General features: G+C 38.2%; 1 protein-coding gene across 3 annotated transcripts in view; it reads right to left on the bottom strand.

The window, feature by feature from the left end:
- Hpse2 (heparanase 2 (inactive)) overlaps positions 1-23,279 on the bottom strand; it is a 452,598-nt gene that overhangs the window by 392,784 nt on the left and 36,535 nt on the right. For 2 of the 3 annotated variants that reach the window (XM_042689534.1, XM_042689535.1), the window contains exon 3: positions 6,224-6,385. The exons of the other annotated variant lie outside the window; for it this stretch is intronic. In XM_042689534.1, the coding sequence (XP_042545468.1) occupies positions 6,224-6,385 (162 nt within the window). The remainder of the gene's footprint in view (positions 1-6,223; positions 6,386-23,279) is intronic. 3 annotated transcript variants of the gene reach the window in all.

Raw genomic sequence — 23,279 nt, 5'->3', positions numbered from 1 at the left:
TCCTGAAATCCTAGCTACTCAGGAGGCTGAGATCTGAGGATCGCAGTTCAAAGCCAGCCCGGGCAGGAAAGTCCATGAGACTCCTATCTCCAATAAACCACCTGGAAATCAGAAGTGGCGCTGTGGCTCAAGTGGTAGAGTCCTCTCCTTGAGCTGAAGAGCTGAGGGACAGCACCCAGGCCCAGAGTTCAAGCCCCATGACTGACCCAAAAAAAGGGGTGGAATTTTGTCTGACTCTTCTGGAGCTAGGACATTCATTTGGGATGTCAGAGCTACACCCTCAACAGCCACTGGAATTGGGACTTTTACCAGCAGCCCTACAGCCATAAGGGCTTTGGCTCCAGAATGCAAATTACACTATTGGTGTCCATGGTTATGAGGCTTCTAGACCTGAACTAAGCCACACTGTCAGGATCCCAGAGTCTCCAGCTTACAGAGAAGCCTGATGGGGACATCTTAGCCTCTACAATCACACAAGCCAATGTACAGAGTACATACACTTCTACATGTATGTAGATTCCTGAATGCCTATATGCATATTTATTTGCATATATAAATATATACATGTGAATACATACACACACCTGTATATATATATATACACATTTTTATACTGTTGGCTTCTAGCTTTCTAGTGGTTAGACTAATCTGGAAGTGTTTCAAATAGAATACTATTTTATGTTTGAAGTTGAAGCCCCAGTTTAGAATATACATACATTCATGTGACACATCTCTAACCTCTAGAAAAATCTACAGTAAAATAGTCTACATTCCTCTGCAGCATATTAATAAACATGCAAACAAGTATTATACAAAGTTGTAGGCTAATCACTTTTCAGGTTTATTTCCAAACATTATTTTACCACTTTTTTGGAGTAAATTTAGTACTAAACACCATGGAGAGAAAAAAAATAACTGATGCTAAAAACTCTGCAATCTGGGGGTGGTATTCATACAAATCACACCAACTTGGACTCACACTGAGAGAAATATACATTCTTCCACAAAGCAAAATGTCCACAAAGTCAGTGTTTGCTTGTCCCCTTGTACTAACATAATACACATTGCTACTATATAAAAGGTCTTAGAGGTAACTACCTCTAAAAGAGGTAAAAGACCTTGGCTAATGAAGGAAATGAGGTTACCCCAAGCATATGGAAGAAAATATGGAGTATTTAATGGGACAGATTATACTGGTAAGTTTATCATTGATTCTCATGAGCAGAGAACTATGTATGGATAGAGGAATGATTAGGTAGAAAGTAAAATGGATCTTCTAAGATCTCAAAAGCAATAGCATTGATAAGCTATAAACACGCATGTGCACGCACACGCATGCGTGCTAAGGAATGTTTTATGAACCACTAACAAAATTAATTTTGAGACAACTAAAATCAATAGGCAGGCAGAATTTCATGTGTGTATACTTATTCTGGGGTTTGAACTCAGGGCCTGGGCACTATCACTGAGATTTTGTGCTCAAGGCTAGCCCTCTACCACGTTAGCCATAGCCCTATTCTGCCCCTGGAGCCCCAGTTCCACTCTCTGCTTTTTGGTGATTGACTTGGAGATAAGAGTCTGTGGGCTTTCCTGCCCAGGCTGGCTCCAAACCACAATCCTCAGATCTTAGCCTCCTGAGTAGCTAGAATTACAGGCATGAGTCAACAGCACCCAACTTTGTCAGAAATTATTTTAAGCTTCCACTAAATTGCCAAATTAATAGACAATTGTTAAGTAATAGTGGAAATAAAAAAGGTCTCTAAATCTCTAAATTGAGATGATCAAGAAAGGTGCTACAGAATAAGAACTATAATCAGTTATAACCTTTTGTGTTTGACCAGTGACTAAGGCTCATGCTAACCTAAAAATCATTCCCTGGGCATTATTATGATTTCTGGGAAATGCAGGAGTGGTTGTTGTTCCACTGATTTAAGATCTTTTGCTCAATTGAAATTAGCAGAATGGGCCATATGGGGAAGTATAATCCTTTGCTCCATTCATTGGCTACAGTAACACAGAAACCAACCGTGGGAACCCCTCTGTAGTTCAAAGCATCATGAATAAAGGAAGTGGTAAAAGCAAAAGATGGCAGCCAAAAACATCACAAGAGAACTTAGAAAGACTGGATTGTGCAGGGCGTAATCTTAGCAGCCTGTAATCTTAGCTGCTCAGGAGGCTGAGATCTGAGAATCAAGGCTCAAAGCCAGCCCAAGAAGACAAACCCAAGAGACTCTTATCTCCAATTAAGCAGCAAAAGGCCAGAAGTGGGGATATGGTTCCAATGATACAGTTGCTAGCCTTGGGCAAAAAGAGCCAAGCAAGAATGCGAGACCATGAGTTCAAGTCCCAATACTGGCACACAAAAAAACTAAAATGGTTTGGCATTTATAATTTCAAACATTTATAAATTTCAAGCTACCTGGATGCAAAGGGTTCCTAGATGACTTCATAGCACAAATAGCTTTCTTAAAACTTGACCTCATTTCAGCATTACTCACTATACTTTACGTATTACCCAGAATGCTCGAAAATAGGGCATTCTTTGCCTTCCAGGAGTTTGTGTTCTGAACAAAGTCTAGAAAATTTATTTCCTCTTAAGACTGACAATATTTGCATTTGTCATTTGATTACAGGGCAGGGATCCATGAGAAATGTTCAGTTTACACCTTCAAAAGGAGGGGAGACAAATAACTAAAGCTGAACACGTAAACGTCATTTAGAACAGGTCGATATGATCCCTCACAGAGAAGTCTTCAGGTAAATTCACTGTGTATATAACAGAGCATTTTCAACAAGCTTATACAGCGCTGCTATATTAAGAACTATGAGAGTACAAAGAAGTTTAAGACCATCTGATCCCTGTTCTTTCTTAAAGGCTCCTCCCCAATTCTCCCTCTCATTTGTCATTCCCTCGGAACAAGTACAGTTAACAACTGTCATGCTCAGGAAACTACAGAACAAGTATCCATACCCATGTCAGCAAGTTAGTGTGAAAAGTATAGCAGACAACTCATCACTGTTTAAAATAATCCATCACTGATACCCTACTGGATCTATTCTATCACTTTCCAATAACCTTAGTGGTTACTGGATCATTTGCAATATTATATAAATTGTTCACATGAGAACAGTAAGACAAGTTTAAAATCATGCCCCAAAAAAGCAGGAAAATAATTCCCTTTGCTAAAAATTCAATGCAATGGAAACTTCTTCAACCGCATATACATATTAAAGGGTGTTTTATATTAGTTTCTATTAACCAGGATATCATGAATAATTACGAAGGTTTTTTGAAATAGAAGACCTTCAGCATTTGCTATTTAAAAGAAATTATTGACTGACTCATAAGAGGTAACTATTAAAAGGGAATGTCAGTAGCAGAAACTGGAGAGTTAATCATCTGACCAGCTGACCTGAAGATGAGAATTTGTTTGTGAGGTGAAAAATATACTCATCTGACATTTCAAACACATGACTTTTTATTCTTTTATCATACTGGGATCTTGAATGTCCCATCTTAAAAAATATATACTACTAACTTACCAGGAAACAATTCTTATACATTTCTGTCCATCCATATGCATGAGACTACAAATAATTGGGAAGAGTGGGAGAATCTTTGCAAAGGTTCTCTCTCCTTCTGAGATTTTAGTGGCCCCATTTTCTCATCAGATTACAAGATGAATACCTTTGTCACAAATACTTCATACATTATGCCAGTGTTATACAAAAATAAGTGGTATATCACCAAACAGAATTCCTAGAGTAGGCGTTTTGGCTGTGTTGGTAAAGAAAGTCACTTCGTTTGAGAGATCTCTGCCCCTTCCACCTCTCCCTCCTTACCAACATGCATTCATCACTGAAAAGGGAAATATTTACAAAACCTAGTTTAGTTATGTTTAAATATTATGTTTAGCTGTCTGGAGACCATGTTCTCAAGATTTATACAAGAAATCAAGGATTAAACTTCATAACAATTAGAAAACTACACTGTGTAAAATCAAAGACTTAGTTAAAGGATATTAAAATAGTTTTTACCATCGGTGCTAAACTAAAATGACTCCATCTCTACCCAACACCTGGAACCAAAACCTTTTGAACTTTCGTATAAACAGACTAGGGCACACCAAATGTTCTGTCTGCTGCAAGGTACCACCGCTGCACAGGCATCTGAATGAAAAATGTGGAAAATGCCTGAGGACTCTTTGAAGGAGCTTGGGAGAAGGAAGGGCAGGAAAGAGGCTCTTCTCTAGAGTAAGTTTGTTTAGTGGAAAGTAAGCAAGTTGTCAGGGGAAAAGTTGACAATGTTGATTCCAACAGTTTGAACTGTGAATAAACATCCAAGGGGATTATGTTACTGAGAATTAGAAAAGATTCCATTGAACTCAATGAAACACTTGTGTTTTCAAAGATAATATGCCTTCAGGCCATCATCTGGATTCACAATTTAGGGTTAGAATTACCCTAAGCCCTTCATATGCAACATTAAAGAACACAGGCTATGACCTCTCTAATACAAGTCTAAAAATATTAGAATATGGATGGGATAAAAATATTTCATATCCAAACAGTGAATTGGAAAATGACGTGTGTGTGTGCGTGCGTGTGTGTGTGTGCGTGCGTGTGTGTGTGTGTGTGTGTGTGTGTGTGTGTGTGCGTACACATTTGAGATAGGCTTTTAAAAAAAACTGGAGAAAAATATACAGTCTTCCAAACATGTACATGAAACCAAGTTTTGTTTCACTAACCAAGTTAAGGAAACTCATGCATTGGCCATAAATAACTTTTAAGTTTTCCCTCATTAATTCCCTCTCAGAGAGAAAATAAAATAAAATAAAAGCAGAGGCCTGTCCTTAATCCTCTTCTCCGCCCAACAAAGACACATTTTAAATCTGGCTTTCATCTCATACTGTTGGATTTTCTACCAGGTACAAGCTGAAAAGTTAGAAAAGTCAAGCTTTTCAAAAGCAAATCAATCTCGTTGCCACTCAGCAATTCCTGGTGACATGTCAGAGGAAGGCTATTTTTTTTAATGTTAAAATTTTTCTAACTTAGAGTTCACAAAAATAAGTATGAGATGTTCATTGCCTGTTAGATATGCCATCTTTTCTTCTTTTTTTACATATTCATAAACAAGAGAAAACATACTGTGACTTGTTAAAAATGCCTTAAGAGTTGGGCACCAGTGACTCACACCTGTAATCCTAAGGTACTCAGGAGGGTGAGATCTAAAGATCATGGTTCAAAGCCAGCCCAGGCAGGAAAGTCCTTGAGATTCTTATCTCCAATTTACCACCAGAAAATGGAAGTAGTGCTGTGGCTCAGAGTGGTAGAGTGCTAGCCTTGCACAGAAGAGCTCAAGGATAGTAATGAGGCTGTGAGTTTAAGCCCCACCACCACCAACAACAACAACAAAATACATTCAGAGCAAGATGCAGACCTGCTTGCATGTTCTTTTTAAAAAATGAAGGTCATTTGCACTCCCCTCTTGGTTATTTCAAGGCCTATGTGACTCTCACATGAGAATCTGTGATTAGAATCTTTCCCAAACCCTCACCAAAAGAGCATGTGCACTTCACAGGCTGTTCACTAAGAAAGTTTGCAGGTAGCCCTGCAAAAAAAAAGTTGTTTCTCCTTCTTTATCTGACACACCATTTACTTTCCTTCCAGAAGCAGGGGTAGAAGGGAGAAGAGCACAGTCTCATGGTCTATTTGCTCCTAAAAAGAAAATCAAATTCCCAGGATATTTTCAGACATCATCAGGAATAGAACATTATCAGCTCTGCCTGAAGATCATTATCTATTTTACATTTCATCTTTATATTCACTGGGTTCATAGAAAGGGCATACACAGAAAGAGGAAAATCGCCGCTTCTGAAAAGATACCAAATTTAGTAATCCTCTCAAATCTACTGGCACATGTCTAGAAAGTCATAGTTTTACAAGAATTCATTAGGTTTTCATTGGGTCTGTCTTTGAGAAAACACATGCTGAATCAATCGCCCATAACTTCCAGCCAAAATACATCTGTAAACTACAGGAAATATTTGTTACAGGAAAGAGGAGTGTAATCATAATTAAAGGTATGATAGAGTTGGGTGGAGAAATACAAATGTGGGTTTATCTGGACCCCACACAAGGATTCCCCAATCCCAACGTGCTGATTGAGAGCATTCATCAAGATATAATGCTGGAAGAACCTAGCCGACGCCAGTAGCCTTACCTGTTAATATGAGATTGCTGTATGTGTTGGAAAATTGCTCCTTTAGAAGAACCAGATGCATCTGTGCTGCCTTCTCTCTTTGAAGCTCCAGCATAATATCAGGATGTTGTGCAATTTTACAGCCTTTCTGTTTATCCAGGGCAACATCACTTCGAACAATATCTACAAAAAAAGGAAAGAGTAGGGAGCAAAAACATCTAAGAAACATATACACATAAAAGTGTCATTTGATCCCAAAATAATAATATATACTACCAACACTTTCACCAAACTAAATAGACACAGAAATCATTACCCTAAGGGATCCCCAACTCTGTGGTACATCCTATAAGTTCCTCTGTTCACCTCCAACTTCTTTGGAGATTTCTTTTTTTTTTAAGTGCTCTCTCTTCGCCCCTCCCCTTCTCTCTTCTCTCTTTCTCTCTCTCTCATCATTAAGTGTTCAACTCATACATTCTCTGGCTTAGCTTAATCTCTACAGGACTTATTTACCTCTTAAGGGTATTTTCTTAACTATTTTTTGCCATTTTCCATAGAGAAAAATAATATAACTTTGAATACTAGGGACTACGAAGGTTATTTCCTCTACCTCCTGCCCGAGAACCTAGCTAGCTTCAGATGTGTATGTGGATATTGGGCCTGTTTTCAAGTTTACCTCCCATCCAGATCTCTCATGTCCAAGGGAGGGCTGCTACTCTGAGAGTTACCCAATCAGGGTTTCTCCTGCTCTTGTTCATATACTACTGGAGAAAGGGCTTTGTTCTTTCAGTATGGGATGATTTTGTGAATCACTGAAGCGAGCAAGAAGAGGTACAGTGTACAAACACTTTGCAGTCTGCCACTTCCCTCTTACTTTCACACTGGTATCAAGCTGCTTTTTTATACTTCTATAGAATGTTCAGGTCTTGCATAGTTAGCAAAAGAATTTTAGACAAAAGAGCAACAAAAATAAATAACTGTTCTGACACCATTGACGTCTATGATTTAGGAAGGAAAAACTAATGTCTACATTAAGTGTATCGATAGAAAACAGTCAGCTAAATAAGTTATATACAGTAACACCAAAAAGAAAATGTGGAATGTGGCACAAAGGAACCCTATACAGAGAAGAAGAGAGGAAAGCACAATGATAAGGAGGAGGAAAGGAGTAAATCTCACCAGGAGACTAAACAAGCAGAATGAATTAGGGAAGAATGAAGTATTAACAATTCAGCAAATCATCAAATATCTAAGACAAATAAAAGAGAGGCAGGAATATAGATTATCCCAAATAAGCTAAGGTAAAACAACAAAATGACAAGAATTGGCACCTGCTTCTTGTTAATAACACTAAATATCAGGAGCTGGGAAAGTGACTCAGTGGTAGAGCACTTGCCTTGCATGCATAAGGCCCTGGGTTCAATTCCTCAGCACCACATAAGAAATAAAAATTTTTTAAAAGCCAGAAGTGGCGTTGTGGCTCAAGTAGCAGAGCACTGGCCTTGAGCTAAAGAGCTGAGGGACAATGCCCAGGCCCAGAGTTCAGGTTCCATGACTGACTCAAAAAAAAAAATAAAAATAAAAAAATAACACTAAATATCAAGGGTATTAATTCTCTAATTAAAAGACACAAGTTGGCTGATTGGCTTTAAAACACACACACACACACCACAAGGTACAACTCTTTCCTCATTGAAAACACAAGCAAAGACATACCAACTGAAATGAAAGGATAAAAATGACTTCCACAAAATTAGGAATCCATGGAACATTCCTTAATACAATAAAGGCCGTATATGACAAACCTACAGCCAGCATTATACTCAATGGTGAAAAACTAAAGCCATTTCCTCTTAACTCAGGAACAAGACAAGGATGGCCACTCTCTCCACTTCTCTTCAATCTAGTATTAGAATGCCTAGCTACAGCAATAAGACAAGATACAGACATAAAGGGGATCCAAATAGGGAAAGAAGAAATAAAACTCTCCCTCTTTGCAGATGATATGATCTTGTATTTAAAGAATCCCATGGACTCCACTCCCAAATTACTCAAGTTGATTCAAAACTTTGGCAAAGTAGCAGGTTATAAAATTAACCCCCAAAACTCAATGGCTTTTCTGTATGCCAACAATGAGAAAAGTGTGGCTGAAATTAGGAAAGCAACTCCATTTGTAATAGCCCCACAAAAAATAAAATACCTAGGAATTAACTTAACTCAAGAAGTGAAGGACCTCTATGATGAAAACTTTAAAATCTTGAAAAAGGAAATCAATCAACACAGAACTTAAAAAATGGCAAAACCTCCCATGCTCCTGGATTGGAAAGATTAACATCGTGAAAATGGCAATACTTCCCAAGGCTATCTACAAATTCAACGCAATACCTATCAAAATTCCACCCTCATTCTTCAAGGAAATAGAAGAGGCAATCCAAAAATTCATATGGAACAATAAAAGACCCCGAATAGCAAAAACGCTCCTCAACGGAAAGAACACTGCTGGAGGAATATCAATACCAAATTTCAAACTCTACTATAAAGCCATAGTAATCAAAACAGCTTGGTATTGGCATAAGAACAGACCTCAGGACCAATGGAATAGAATTGAAAACCCAGAAATGAACCTACAGACCTATAGCCATCTAATCTTCGATAAGGGAGCTAAAACAATAGAATGGAAGACAGACAGCCTCTTCAGTAAATGTGCTGGCAAAACTGGTTAACTACATGTAGAAAACTATATATCACCCTGCACCAGAATCAACTCCAAATGGATCAAAGACCTTGAACTCAAAGCAGACACTCTGAAAACAGTACAGGATGGAATAGGAGAAACCCTAGGTCTCCTTGGCTCAGGCCGAAATTTTCTGAATAGAGACCCGGAAACACAACAAATCAAAGAAAGGTTGGACAAATGGGATTGCATAAGGTTGCAGAGCTTCTGCAGGGCAAATGACATAGCTAGCAAGATCAATAGAAAGCCCACGGATTGGGAGAAGATCTTTACTAGCCATACAACGGACAAGGGTCTCATATCTAAAATATACTTGGAACTCAAAAAATTAAACCACCCAACAACAAATCCTCAAAGAAACAACTGCCCAATAAGTAAGTGGGCGAAAGACTTAAAGAGAAGCTTCTCTGAAGAACAAAGAAGGATGGCCAATAGACACATGAAGAAATGTTCAACATCCCTAGCCATAAAAGAAATGCAAATCAAAACAACATTGAGATATCACCTCACTCCAGTTAGAACAGCAAAAATCAAGAATTCTAACAACAACAGATGCTGGAGGGGATGTGGACAGAAAGGAACCTTACTTCATTGTTGGTGGGAATGTAAACTTGTTCAACCACTTTGGAAAGCAGTATGGAGGTTCCTCAAAAGACTTCACATAGAACTCCCCTATGACCCAGCAATCCCACTTTTGGGCATTTACCCTAATGTTTACAAAAAAGACCACACTAAAGCTACCAGCACAACTATGTTTATTGCAGCATTATTTACCATAGCTAAGATATGGAACCAACCCAGATGCCCCTCAGTAGATGAATGGATCAAGAAAATGTGGTATATATACACAATGGAATTCTATGCCTCCATCAGAAGGAATGACATTTCCCCATTTGTTAGGAAATGGAAAGGCTTGGGAAAAATTATATTAAGTGAAGTAAGCCAGGCCCAAAGAAACATAGGTCCCATGGTTTCCCTTATTTGCAATATCTAGTATAGGTATGAGTCAAGCGGAAAAAGTCAGAGAATGTGATGTTAGGAAAACGAACCCTCAAATATGTATTTAATGTTTTTGTTTCTTTCATGCATGTGTTTCTAACACATTTATAAGATTATTTCTTAGTTGCTTTGTATGTCCCTCCCCCACAGTGTAACCCCCGCTTTCACTATATTTGATGTCAGTATAACATGTGGAGGAGATGGGGACAAACAAGTCGTTTAAGGATTCAGGTGGACCTGTTGCAACAATGAGAAGTACAAAATGTCATGTCAAAACCAGCTTTACAATGTCGGTGTGTGGAGGGGGTGGATATGATTGGGTGGGGGGGAGGGGGGAGGCTGGGAAGGGAGGTGAAGGGTAAACAAAGGAGGAGGCTGCAATGCTTGGTAAGAAATGTATGCATTATCCTGCCCATGTAATTGTAACCCCTCTGTACAGTATGTTCTCAAATAAAATAAAATTAAATTAAAAAAAAAAGAAATAAACAGAAATAGACATGTACATTTTGGCAAGTACAGTAATACTTATTCTGTTACGTAAGGGATTTAATAACATAATAAAAAAATAAATATAACAAAACAAAACAAAAAAAAATGACTTCCACATAAATGAAATCTGAATGCTTCCAGAGTGATTATACTCATATACAACAAAACAAACCAAAATTAGAATCTAGAAAGGATGTTCACTCCATAAACAGAACTATTCATCAAGATATAGTGACTGAACATATATACGAATCAAAAGATGGTGTAATTGATTTCATTTTGAAATAAAAACTATGGACATAAAAGGACAGATATGCCCCGATAATAGTAATGAGAGACTCCCATTCCCCTGCCACTCTCTGTAGATCACCCACACAAAAATAGCAACTAATGAATACAGCATTAAACTTAACCAGATTTTATGTTAGTCCATAAAACAAGACTTAATGATAAAAATGTTGACATTGTCTCTATACTATTAGATCATAATGGGATAAAACTAGAAATCAACATCAAAAGGAGCTATACAAACACATGGAGATTGAACCATATACTTTTGTATGAGCAGGTAATTGGAAAAATAAAGGGGAAAAAGGTTTTAATTCCTAGAGTCACATGAAAATGTAAACACAACAGAATAGATTCTGCACAGTACAGCAAAGGCAGTTCTAAGAAAGAAGTATATAGCTAGGAACATCCACATTTTAAAAAAGTAAAAATGATCTTAAAGAAAAACAACCTAATGATGCACCACAAAGTTTTAAATAAACAAGAACAAGTCAAATTCAAAACTGAAGGAAAAAGTTCATAGCTGAAAGTAATGAAATAGCATTTTAAAAAAATAGATACAAGAGTCAATAAAACAGAGCTGATTCTTTCCAAAGATAAATAAGGTTGTTAAATCCTAAGTAGCCAAACTAATAGAAGAAAGAGAAATTCCGAGTCATTAAAATTAGAGATGAAAAATAAGACATAACAACTGATACAACTGAACGCCAGAGGATCACTAGGACATTTTGAAATTTTTATGTTCTAGTAAATTGAAAATCTAGATGAAATAAATTTCTAGACATATGTGATCTACTAAAGAAAAACTCCAGGAATGGATAGATTCCTTGCTAAATCTAGCAGACCTTTACAGAAGAGCTAATCAATGACCCTCATGAAATCAAAAGGAACATAATGGTTTCAAAGCCAGTCCAGAATGCCACCTTGAAACCCCAATAAAGACACCATAAAAGAAGAAAATGATGGACTAATTTTCTTGATGATCATAAACACAAAAGAAATCCCCAATAAAATCTTTGAGAGTAAAATCCAACAATACATCCAAAGATCATGACCAGGTTAATTTTATTCCACAGGTGCAAGAACCGTACAATGTATGCAAATCAATAAATTTAACGAAGCAAGTAAACATAATCAAGGATAAATATCAAAGAAATAGAGCACTTGCCTTGCATGCATGAGGCCCTGGGTTCAATTTCTCAGCACCACATAAGCAAAAAAAAAAAAAAAAAAGCCAGAAGTGGTGCAGTGGCTCAAGTGGCAGAGCCACTGGTGGCTCACACCTGTAATCCTAGCTACTCAGAGGCTAAGATCTGAGGATCATGGTTCAAAGCTGGGGCAGGAAAGTCTGTGAGATTCTTATCTCCAATTAACCACCAGAAAACCGGAAGTGACTCTGTGGCTCAAGTGGTAGATCTGAGTGCTCACCTTGAGCTGAAGAGCTCAGGAACAGCGCCCAGGCCCAGAGTTCAGGCCCCACGACTGACATAAAAAAAAAAAAAAAAATCAAAGAAATTTAAATCAAAACTACACTGAGATTCTCACCATAATCATACTGGCTATCATCAAGGAAACAAATGACAAATGTTGGCAAAATTGCAGGGAAAAATAGACTACCCCTTATACTCTACTAATGGTAATGTAAATTAGTATAGCCACTGTTGAAATAGGTATGAACAGTCCACAAAAAAATAAAAATAGAATTTCTAGGTGATTCAGCCATAACACATCTGGGTATATCTAAAAGAAGCAAAGTCATTTTACTACAGAGGTACTTCATATCTGTGTTTATTGAGGTATTATCCACAATAGCCAAATTATTAAGTTAGGACAAATAATCAGGCCAGTTACACATCAAAGGATAAATTGGATAAACAAAAGATGGTGTAAAATACACGATCAAGTTTTACTCAACCATTTCCTTCTACAGGTTTTAGAAGTTTTATGATTTACATTTAGACATTTGATCATTTCTAGGTTAGTTTGTGTATAAGTGCACTAGGTAGATCCCAAAGTTTATCTTTTTTATCTTTATATATATATATATATATATATATATATATATATATATATATATGCTTTTTTTTTTTTTTGCTTTTTGTTCAGTCATGGTGCTTGAACTCTGGGCCTTGGCACTGTCCCCCAGCTCTTCAGCTCAAGGCCAGTGCTCTACCACTTGAGCCACTTCCAGTTTTCTTGTGGTTTATTGGAGATAAGAGTCTCACAGACTTTCCTGCCTGGGCTGGCTTTAAACCATGATCCTCAGATCTTACCCTTGTGAGTAGCTAGGATTACAGGTGTGAGCTATGGGTACCCAGCCCAAAGTTTATCTTTTCACATAAAAACTTTCAGTCATTCCAGAATCATTTATTGAAGATTATGCTTTCTCCGTTGAGGTGACTGTATAAGCTTTGTTAGAACTCAATTTGACATTATTTGTGTGGATCTAATTCTGATTCCTAATTTTATTTCACAGAAGCATTTTCTTTTCCTTTGATTACTACCATATTTCCTAGTTTACAATAGCTTCATACCACCCTGAAATCAGGTTCCAGTCAGGTGTACTGCTGGCTCAGAGAACTAGACAAGAAAAGTCTTGCTTGGAGGCCAGGCTAGAATACATAGTGAAATTCCAGCTCAAAAATAAATAAATAAATAATAAATAAATCACCTGCCGACTTTATTTAAATGTTATTCTGCTTTTTCTTTCCTTTTTTGGGGGGGGGAGGGGTCCAGTTCTGGGGCCTGAACTCTGGGCCTGGGTACTGTCCCTCAGCTCTTCAGCTCAAGGCTAGCGCTCTACCACTGGAGCCACAGCACCACTTCCGGCTTTTTTCTTTTTGCTTATGTGGTGCTGAGGAATCAAACCCAGGGCCTCAGGCATGCAAGGCAAGCGCTCTACCACTGAGCCACCTTCCCAGCCCCTCTGCTTTTTCTAAAAGCTTTCCCTATTCTGGTTCACCCACACATATGCATATATACCTGATATATGTGTGTATATGTAGATATCTGTCTGTCTATCTAGAAAGAAAGAGAGACAGAGACAGAGAGAGACATAGTTTATAGAAAAGTCTTTTTATGAATTTAACTGGAATTGAGTTGAATCTATAGATCATACCAGGAAGAATTAATGTCTTAATAATGCTGAGTTTTCTAACCCATGAACTCATTTTATTTCTCTCCATTTACTCAATTTCTTTCATCTTTGTTTTGTAATTTGGGGCAGAAATGTTCTGAATCCATTTTGTAAATTTCAAATGTCAGTGTCCATTGTTAAGATTCATGGTCTTCCTATCCATGTCTTACAGTGAGTCTCCACATAGATATTTTTTTCAATGAAGTTTTACAAGTTTCTAAACCTTAATACAAGCCCAGGTGCATGTGTGCACCCCACTCACTCAAAAAGCTGAGATTGTGATTTGAGACTAGCCCAAGCAAAAGGTTCACAAGAAACTGGGAGTGCAGGTGCATATCTGTAATCCTAGCTACACAGGAGGCATAAATTGGAGGCTTACAGTTCAAGGTTGGCCCCAGAGTCCCCCCCACAAAAAAAAAACTTGAGACCCTATCTGAAAAATAACTAATGCAAAAAATTGTCTAGGCTTATGACTCAAGAAGAAGATACCTGCATAGCAAGTGTTAGACCATAAATTTAAACCCCAGTGCTATTGGGAAATAAAAAATACCTTAGTGCAGCACTTGCTATGTTTATTCTTAGGTATTTCAGCTTTTGTCACTTTAATGAATGGTATAATTATGACATGTGCTAAATTCCTGTTCCTAGTTTTGGTCACTATACTTGAACCAACAATTTTGGTAAATTTTTCTATTATTTCTAGCAACTTGCCTCTAGATGTTCATGAATTCATGAAGGAAATAATTGCATCATTCCTTGCCAGCAACAATTTTTGCTTCTTCTTTTTCAATTATATATATATGTACATGTATATATGTGTGTATATGTATATATGTATATGTATATATGTATGTATATATACATATATATAAAGAATTCTTACATATTTTGTTCTTATATATTTTGCTTTGCTTTGCTTATTTCTGAGGAGACATGGAATTCTCATCTTACAGTCAGAAATACTACTGTTCTTCCGGATAATCTTTTATATTTGTAATCTGTATATCTGTACAGTGAACAGTTTTGAAAGACAGTCTTCATTATGGAGACAGACATTCTTCCTCTAGGGCCCCAAAGCAAACATGCTTACTGTCCAATATAATAAAGATAACCATACTTTCCTCACAGGGCAGATCTGTTGAGTACCCATTATGAAAGAATCAGATTTCCTAAACTAGAATTCTCCTCTGGTAATACAATCCACTGTAGCATGTAATGCTGCTATGATCTGAATAACATCCCCCTCCAAAATTCATGTAAAACTTAGCTGTCATTGTGATGGTATGGGGAGGTGAGCTTTTAAAAGTTATTTAGGTGGCTGGGCACTGGTAGCTCATACCCATAATCCTAGCTAGTAAGGAAACTGAGATCTAAGGATCATGTATTGAAGCCGCTGGGGATAGGAATGTTGATGAGACACTTAATCTCCAAGGAAGCACTAAAAAGCTGGAAGTGGAGCTGTAACTCAAGTGGTTGAGTGCTAGCCTTGAGCAAAAAGCTCAGGGACAATGCCCAGGCCCTGAGTTCAAGCTCTAGTACTGGCAGAAAAAAAAAAAAAAAGGTATGTAAATATGTATGTGTTCCACCCTCATAAATTGAGTAATGCCATAATGCTCCCTCTTGTTCTCTATTTCTCTCTAGCCCTCTCTTTGCCCTTCACCAAGGGATCACTTCCACCATTTCTCTCTCTCTCTCTCTCTCTCTCTCTCTCTCTCTCACACACACACACACACACACACACACACACACACACACACACAAACTGTTCTTCCCAGATGCTGGCAGTTTGATCTTGGACTTCCCAACCTCCAAATCTGTGAGCCAACAAATTTCTGTTGTTATAAATAACCTGATTTGTGGACTGTGACAATCGCCATGTCCTCTTCTTGCCACTCTATGGAAACTCAGGAAACTACTACAAAACAACTGCTGATACTTTAGCCGCTGCTCTTATTGTGAAAAATAAAATCCTTTTTCTCTAACATAAAAGTCTCATATCCTCAGCAAGCATCCACAGACTCCTGGGCAGCCTACTTCTATTAGCTTCCAGATGCCTCACAGTTGATGGCCTTGTCATGTTGGCTATGATATCCAAAACAAAGGTAAGCTTCACTGACTTTCCTGATTCTAAAGAGAATGCTTATAACATTTCACCATTAAATGTAATAAATGATTAAGTTTCTAGGTAAATAACATTTCTAAAGTTTTTAGGTTTTTTTTTTTGTTTTTTTTTTTTTTTTAAGAAATGCCTAACCCTTTCAACTTGGGAGAATGTTGCCTTAGTGGTTTAGCTTTCAAAAGTGGCTCTGCTTAGAATCAAAAAGAAGGAATCCTTATAAAGGATCTATGGGAATTCCAGGCAACACATTTCTGACATTCTTCATCCCTTACCAACCCCATACCTGCAGCATCCTTCATCTCAATGGTTGTAACTCTCCAGTTTTCTCAACTGTTCTCTAGCGAAGGGGTTGGTACTTTGGTTTTTTTTTGATGGGGGAGGGGTGCCTACAAAAAGCCAGAAAGTTAAACGTTTTAGATCTTGTAGGACATAATCTCTTGCAACTATCCAACTCTGCTATTGTAATGCAAAGTAGCTATCAGTGACACGTAAGTGAGCGGGCTTGGCTGTGTTCCAACAAAACTTTATCAAATCAGATGGTGACAAAGTTTAGTCTACAAGTTATACTGTGCTGACTCCTACGGTAGAAGAACAAATAGAGATACAAATACTCTTGAATTTCTCATATAAAGAAACTGATGCCAGACATGAAGAGATGTGCTAGAAGTTATAATGACTTTGTACCACGTAAAGATTAGAACCTAGGTCTCCCAACTGTTGGTGCTCTTCCCATTACATCATCCAGCAAAACAAATGACACTCTGGCAGAATCTGCTTCAACAGTATTTTATCCACTTCTACTAAATGCATGCATATATATATATATATGGATACTTGGCAGATGTCCATGAATATTCAAGTCTGTGCTCCAGCGACCTCCTCTGTGGTGTGCATTATTTGTCTAGTTTTGCATCATTCCCAGATGAAGACATCACAGTTTCATCTCAAGAATGTTCATGAAAACATGTGATACAGTTGGGTTGGAAGCTGAACCCAACAGCAAAACCTTCCCACAGCTAATAAGCAAAAATCATTCATCTGCTAAATATTTCTAAGGCTTTCCTACAGTATTGACCACAGCCCTAATTTTTCATCTGTATACCAGGACTCATAACCAATCAACTTGAAGTCTATTTTCAAACTAAAGTCCCTGCAGAGCTCAATCTAATACTATTCTAAGCAAAATAAAATTTAAAAATCAGAATATATCCTATCTATCTCATTTCTCTCATCTGCAATCTTTGACATTTAATCCACAAAGGTATTTCACTTGGTCTGATGAGTTCGCCACAAAAGTGCTAAACAAAAGTACTGAGAGTAATCATAAATAACTGTCAACCTTGATATATAAAGCTGAGAGCAAAGCACTAGTTCTTAAAGATTGGGTTCAGAAATATTGGTTTACTCAGTGAATCCAGTGCTATTTTAAACCCTACTTAGTGAACTCACACCTTGAGTAGAAGACAAGGCTACACACTAAAATTCTTCCAGTTCTAAGATTTAATTATTCTGAATATAGCAAAAACAAGTGACTGTTGTAATCTGGAGAAATCCTCAAAGAAGATTAACTCCTCCATGAAGACTGTAAATTTAAATATGGGAAAACCAAGACATAGTTGCATGAAGTTAGTTCTGCTTATTCCCCTTCCATTCCTCTCCTCCAAACAGTAAATCCTTTTAGGGTACCCTAGAGAGACAATGTTCTGTCAAAATGAAATTACCTTTTACAACCAATTGATAATAACAAAAATGGAAAGAGAACATGTATCCTCTGAAATGATTTAGAATTTGCTTCACTGAAGCAATAGTCATGAACGCCAATTAAAGGCAAGCCTATATTTGGTTATAACTCAGTAATAATCTTGGATATAGTAAATTCTAGTGGAATCTATTAAAATTCTTTAGAAGTGATAGGCAAAGCAAAAAGGCAACAATTACTCTTGATACATTCTTTTCTTATAAAGAAGACAAGAAATAATTGGGCCCTGGATCATGGAGTCAGTAGCTCTTGCCTTTCTCTTATGTTGGGGTTTGGGGGGTGGTGATGGAAAACGTCTTCAAGTTTCTTCAAGACTTACTTCCTGGCATGGAATACAAGGTTCATATTTTATCATCACTTAGGTATAAATTTTCCAGAAAAGTTTATAATAGAAATCTGCTATGTTATAGTCAACCAGAAGATTAAAGACTGTTCTAAAAACTTGAACACAGGGGTAGACCTCTGAACTTTTGATAAGAGTTGGTGAAGCATTATCATCAGTTCCTTGCCTAACCTGGAGACAAATCAGATTTCCTCATGTGGATGGTTTTGGAGCCTCCTAGTGGCAGCCTCAGGGGACCTACAGAGCTAGCTTGGAAAGCACCAGGCTTTCAAGGAAAGAATATTAGATACAGATGCTGGTGATGAATTCAAACACTTCAGCTCCTACAATGTACTCAACACACTATGCAGGACACTAAAACAATACAGAGCAGGATAAATATTGGTCCCTCCCTATGGAATTCGTAGGCTACTAGGTGAAAACAGAAATTACTAAACATAAAAGAAGTCATTTCTAATTACAATTGAGAAGGGGGATATGTCATAAACAGAGATGATACTTTTGCCTCAAAATATAGATGTCTATCTACTGGAGAAGCCAAGATTATTCCATATTTTCAAGCCTTTGGTAATTCTGCTTCCTGTTTGATATACTTTCTTTTCCACTAGCATCATTCTTAGAATAACTACAGGTAGAGTCAGATTAGTGGGAAGCAAAATGGGAGGAGAGACTGGAAGAAAAGTTAAGACATGAGCTTTCATAGTAATCAAAACAGCTTGGTATTGGCATAAGAACAGACCTCAGGACCAATGGAATAGAATTGAAAACCCAGAAATGAACCTACAGACCTATAGCCATCTAATCTTCGATAAGGGAGCTAAAACAATAGAATGGAAGACAGACAGCCTCTTCAGTAAATGGTGCTGGCAAAACTGGTTAACTACATGTAGAAAACTAAACCTAGATCCTTATATATCACCCTGCACCAGAATCAACTCCAAATGGATCAAAGACCTTGAACTCAAAGCAGACACTCTGAAAACATTACAGGATGGAATAGGAGAAACCCTGGGTCTCCTTGGCTCAGGCCGAAATTTTCTGAATAGAGACCAGGAAACACAACAAATCAAAGAAAGGTTGGACAAATGGGATTGTATAAGGTTGCAGAGCTTCTGCAGGGCAAATGACATAGCTAGCAAGATCAATAGAAAGCCCACGGACTGGGAGAAGATCTTTACTAGCCATACAACGGACAAGGGTCTCATATCTAAAATATACTTGGAACTCAAAAAATTAAACCACCCAACAACAAATCCTCAAAGAAACAACTGCCCAATAAGTAAGTGGGCGAAAGACTTAAAGAGAAGCTTCTCTGAAGAACAAAGAAGGATGGCCAATAGACACATGAAGAAATGTTCAACATCCCTAGCCATAAAAGAAATGCAAATCAAAACAACATTGAGATATCACCTCACTCCAGTTAGAACGGCAAAAATCAAGAACTCTAACAACAACAGATGCTGGAGGGGATGTGGACAGAAAGGAACCTTACTTCATTGTTGGTGGGAATGTAAACTTGTTCAACCACTTTGGAAAGCAGTATGGAGGTTCCTCAAAAGACTTCACATAGAACTCCCCTATGACCCAGCAATCCCACTTTTGGGCATTTACCCTAATGTTTACAAACAAGACCACACTAAAGCTACCAGCACAACTATGTTTATTGCAGCATTATTTACCATAGCTAAGATATGGAACCAACCCAGATGCCCCTCAGTAGATGAATGGATCAAGAAAATGTGGTATATATACACAATGGAATTCTATGCCTCCATCAGAAAGAATGACATTGCCCCATTTGTTAGGAAATGGAAAAACTTGGAAAAAATTATATTAAGTGAAGTAAGCCAGGCCCAAAGAAACGTAGGTCCCATGGTTTCCCTTATTTGTAATATCTAGTATATGTATGAGTCAAGCGGAAAAGGTCAGATAATGTGATGTCAGGAAAATGAACCCTTAGATGTGTATTTTAATGTTTTTTTTCTTTCATGCATGTGTTTCTAACACATTTATAAGATTATCTCTTTGTTGCTTTGTATGTCCCTCCTCCACAGTATAACCCCTGCTTTCACTATATTTGATGTCAGTATAACTTGTGGAGGAGATGGGGAAAAACCATTTGTTTAAGGATACAGGTGGACCTGTTGCAATGAGAAGTACAAGTTGTCATGTCCAAAACGAGCTTTACAACGTTGGTGCGGGGGGGGGGGGGGAAGGATTGGGATTAGGGGGGGAGGGGGGAGGCTGGGAAGGGATGTGAAGGATAAACAAAGGAGGAGGCTGCAATGCTTGGTAAGAAATGTACGCATTATCCTGCCCATGTAACTGTAACTCCTCTGTACAGTATGTTCACAAATAAAATTAAATTAAATTTAAAAAAAAAAAAAAAAAAAAAAAAGACATGAGCTTTATCCTCTCATCTCTGAAAAGATGACCAAGGTGAATCAGAAAAGCAGCATACAGAAGGTGATTCACTACAATAACTGGCAATAGAATAAGAAATATATTAGGAGAGTTAGTGAGCAAAGAAGCCCATGAACCTCTCATAATAATTCAAAAAAGGGGTCGGAAGAGCCCTTGTGCTGTGAGGCACAGCAGTGGTAGAAAAGAAGATTCCAGAAGAGATTAGGTTCAGGGAAAAATCAAAACAGTTCCTTTTTTCTTAATACAGAAAGAAAACCATGAAGTACTTAACCAAGGGAGGGGACCACAAAAGTTAAAGGCTGTTATGATTTGAATCTGAGATACCCTCAGAAGGTTCAGACATTCAAGGTTTGGATGCCAGTTGACAGACTTTGAGGAAGCGATTTATCTTAGAGTTCTGACTGAACAAATGGAATGTATCCCTTATGAATTCATTATGAGAAAGTAGTACAATGTAGGAGTTAGGACACCATTGGAAAGGTTTGAAAAGCTTGCCATTTGCTTCCTCCAAGTACAAATAAAGTTGAGGCCAACGAAAACGTGTCTACTGAAGAGATTAGAACCATTGAAAGGAAGTTAAGTTCTGTGCTTCAGGGACAAGCAGAAAAGATGCTTTAAGACTTTCAAGAATTAACCTGATCCCATTCATCACAGGCCCAAGGAGTAATAGTCTTTTGGGTTTTTTTTTTTTATTTTACTGAGAACATGTACCGATGCAAATATTTTCAGTTTTTTAATTAGTATAAGTTAATTATACAGGGTAAGGACCTTGATTATGGCATTTCCCTACATGGATAGAATGTCCTTTATCATAATCCCCTTAATTACCCTGGCTTGGGCCCTGTCCATCCTCACCCTATTACTTTCCATCACCCTAGTGGTCCGCTTCTAGTTCATGTCTCCTTTCCTTTCCCCACATTCTACAAATGAGAGAAGTCATGTGACATTTATCCAGGTGAGAGTTACTTCACTTAGCATGACGATCTCCAGTTCCAGCCATTTTCCTGCAAGCAACAAGAATAAGCTAGGGAAGTTAGACTCAAGATACAGTGGAGTCCCCAAGAAGTTGGAAATGCCAGGGAGCATAGAACAGTTACGCTAAGAGAAGTTACAGACAACGAGCCCAGTCAGCCCAAGAGAGGGGCCATGTGGCAGGCAAATGTCAAGGCCCTAGAGATAGGGATGTCCAAGGCCCCCCCTAGGATCTCAATCACACCGCCATCATGTTCAGAAACATGGTACTATAGAATTTAATGTTGCCCCTATTGGGGTCTGGTCTTTACCTAGTCCCACTCCCTTTTTCTGTACCCTCATTCCTTCCTTTTGGAATGGGAATGTTTACTTTGTGCCATTGTGTTTGGAAGGATGTTACTCATTTTAATTCTACGAGACCCATAGCGAAGAGTTTGTCTTGAGTCTCGGAAAAAATAACCTTTGAACTTTAGAGAAATAGCAAGTATCAGATGGGATCTCATTAACTAGATGTTAAAGATTATAGGAAATGTTTCAAATGAACTAAATGCATTTTGGGGGGGGGGGGAGAGGGTCTGGTCGTGGGGCCTGAACTCTGGGCCTGGGTGCTGTCCCTCAGCTCTTCAGCTCAAGGCTAGCGCTCTAACACTTGAGCCACAGCGCCACTTGTGGCTTTTTTCTTTTTGCTTATGTGGTGCTGAGGAATCGAACCCAGGGCCTCATGCATGCAAGGTAAGCGCTCTACCACTGAGCCACCTTCTCAGCCCCTAAATGTGTTTTATGTAATGAGATGGGCATGAAATATTGGGAGACTAGGAGCTAAATATTATAGGTTGGGTATTAAATGTCTCTCCTACGGGCTCGTTTTTAGGGGCCTGTGTACCAGCTGATGGGTTTGGGGGAAGTGACTAGATCTTCAAAGTTCTGACTTGATCAATGGATTAATCCTTGGATAGATTCATAATCTGGTAGTGTTAGTAGGAGATGGGGCAGTGTAGGAGGTCAGGTCTAGTAGAAGTTGATGCATCTTATGCCCCCTTTGATTCTCTTTACTTGCCAGCCACCATGAGGTATGCAACTGTTCAATTACACTCTCAGCACCATGGTACTCTGCCTAAGGCCCCAAGCAACAGAGCCAATTGACAATGGAACAAAACTTTCCAAGCCATAAAACAAAATAAATCTGCCTCCCTTTAAAGTGTGTCTGAGAGGCATTTGTCATAGCAATGAAGATGTCTGACTTAGGGCACAGGAGAAGGTGATGAATTACAGATCCTGAACACTTTTCCTACATCTCCAACAGATCCAAACCAAAACACCAGGTGCATGACTTCAGAGAGAGCTGAGGGGCACAAAAAGATGGGAGGAAGGACAGTAAGCAACAGACAGATGAATCCAGAAACACTGATCTTGGGAGACATAAAAGAAACAATAGATCTCAAGCCTAGAGCAAAATGGTAGGGAAGGGGCAGACTTCTCTCTCCAGTAAAAGCTGGAAGGTAAAGGAGAAAAAGACAAGTCTCACGAAGCATGGGCACACAAGCTGACATTCTGTAAGAGTAAACTTTAAAATGGGAGATCTGTATACCATCTAGCAAACACATGCCAGAGAATGGGTCATTGCTCGTTTCTAGCTTGCTCACCTTAAGAAGGGAATTACAACCTCTCTGTGGAGAGAATAAAATACCCTGCTTTTTTTTTTTTACATCTGCAAACCCCAAATACTGCTACTCTTCCACTGGCTAAGTGAGAGACCATCCTAAGAATCTAGTTGTGACTTGGACTCAGATACACAGACACAAATCTACTTGGGT

Source organism: Dipodomys spectabilis, unplaced genomic scaffold (genome assembly GCF_019054845.1).
Source record: "Dipodomys spectabilis isolate Male_0828 unplaced genomic scaffold, ASM1905484v1 ptg000125l, whole genome shotgun sequence".
Taxonomy (NCBI): domain Eukaryota; kingdom Metazoa; phylum Chordata; class Mammalia; order Rodentia; family Heteromyidae; genus Dipodomys; species Dipodomys spectabilis.
The sequence above is the reverse complement of the archived record's forward strand: the minus strand, read 5'-3'. Positions and strand labels throughout refer to the sequence as shown.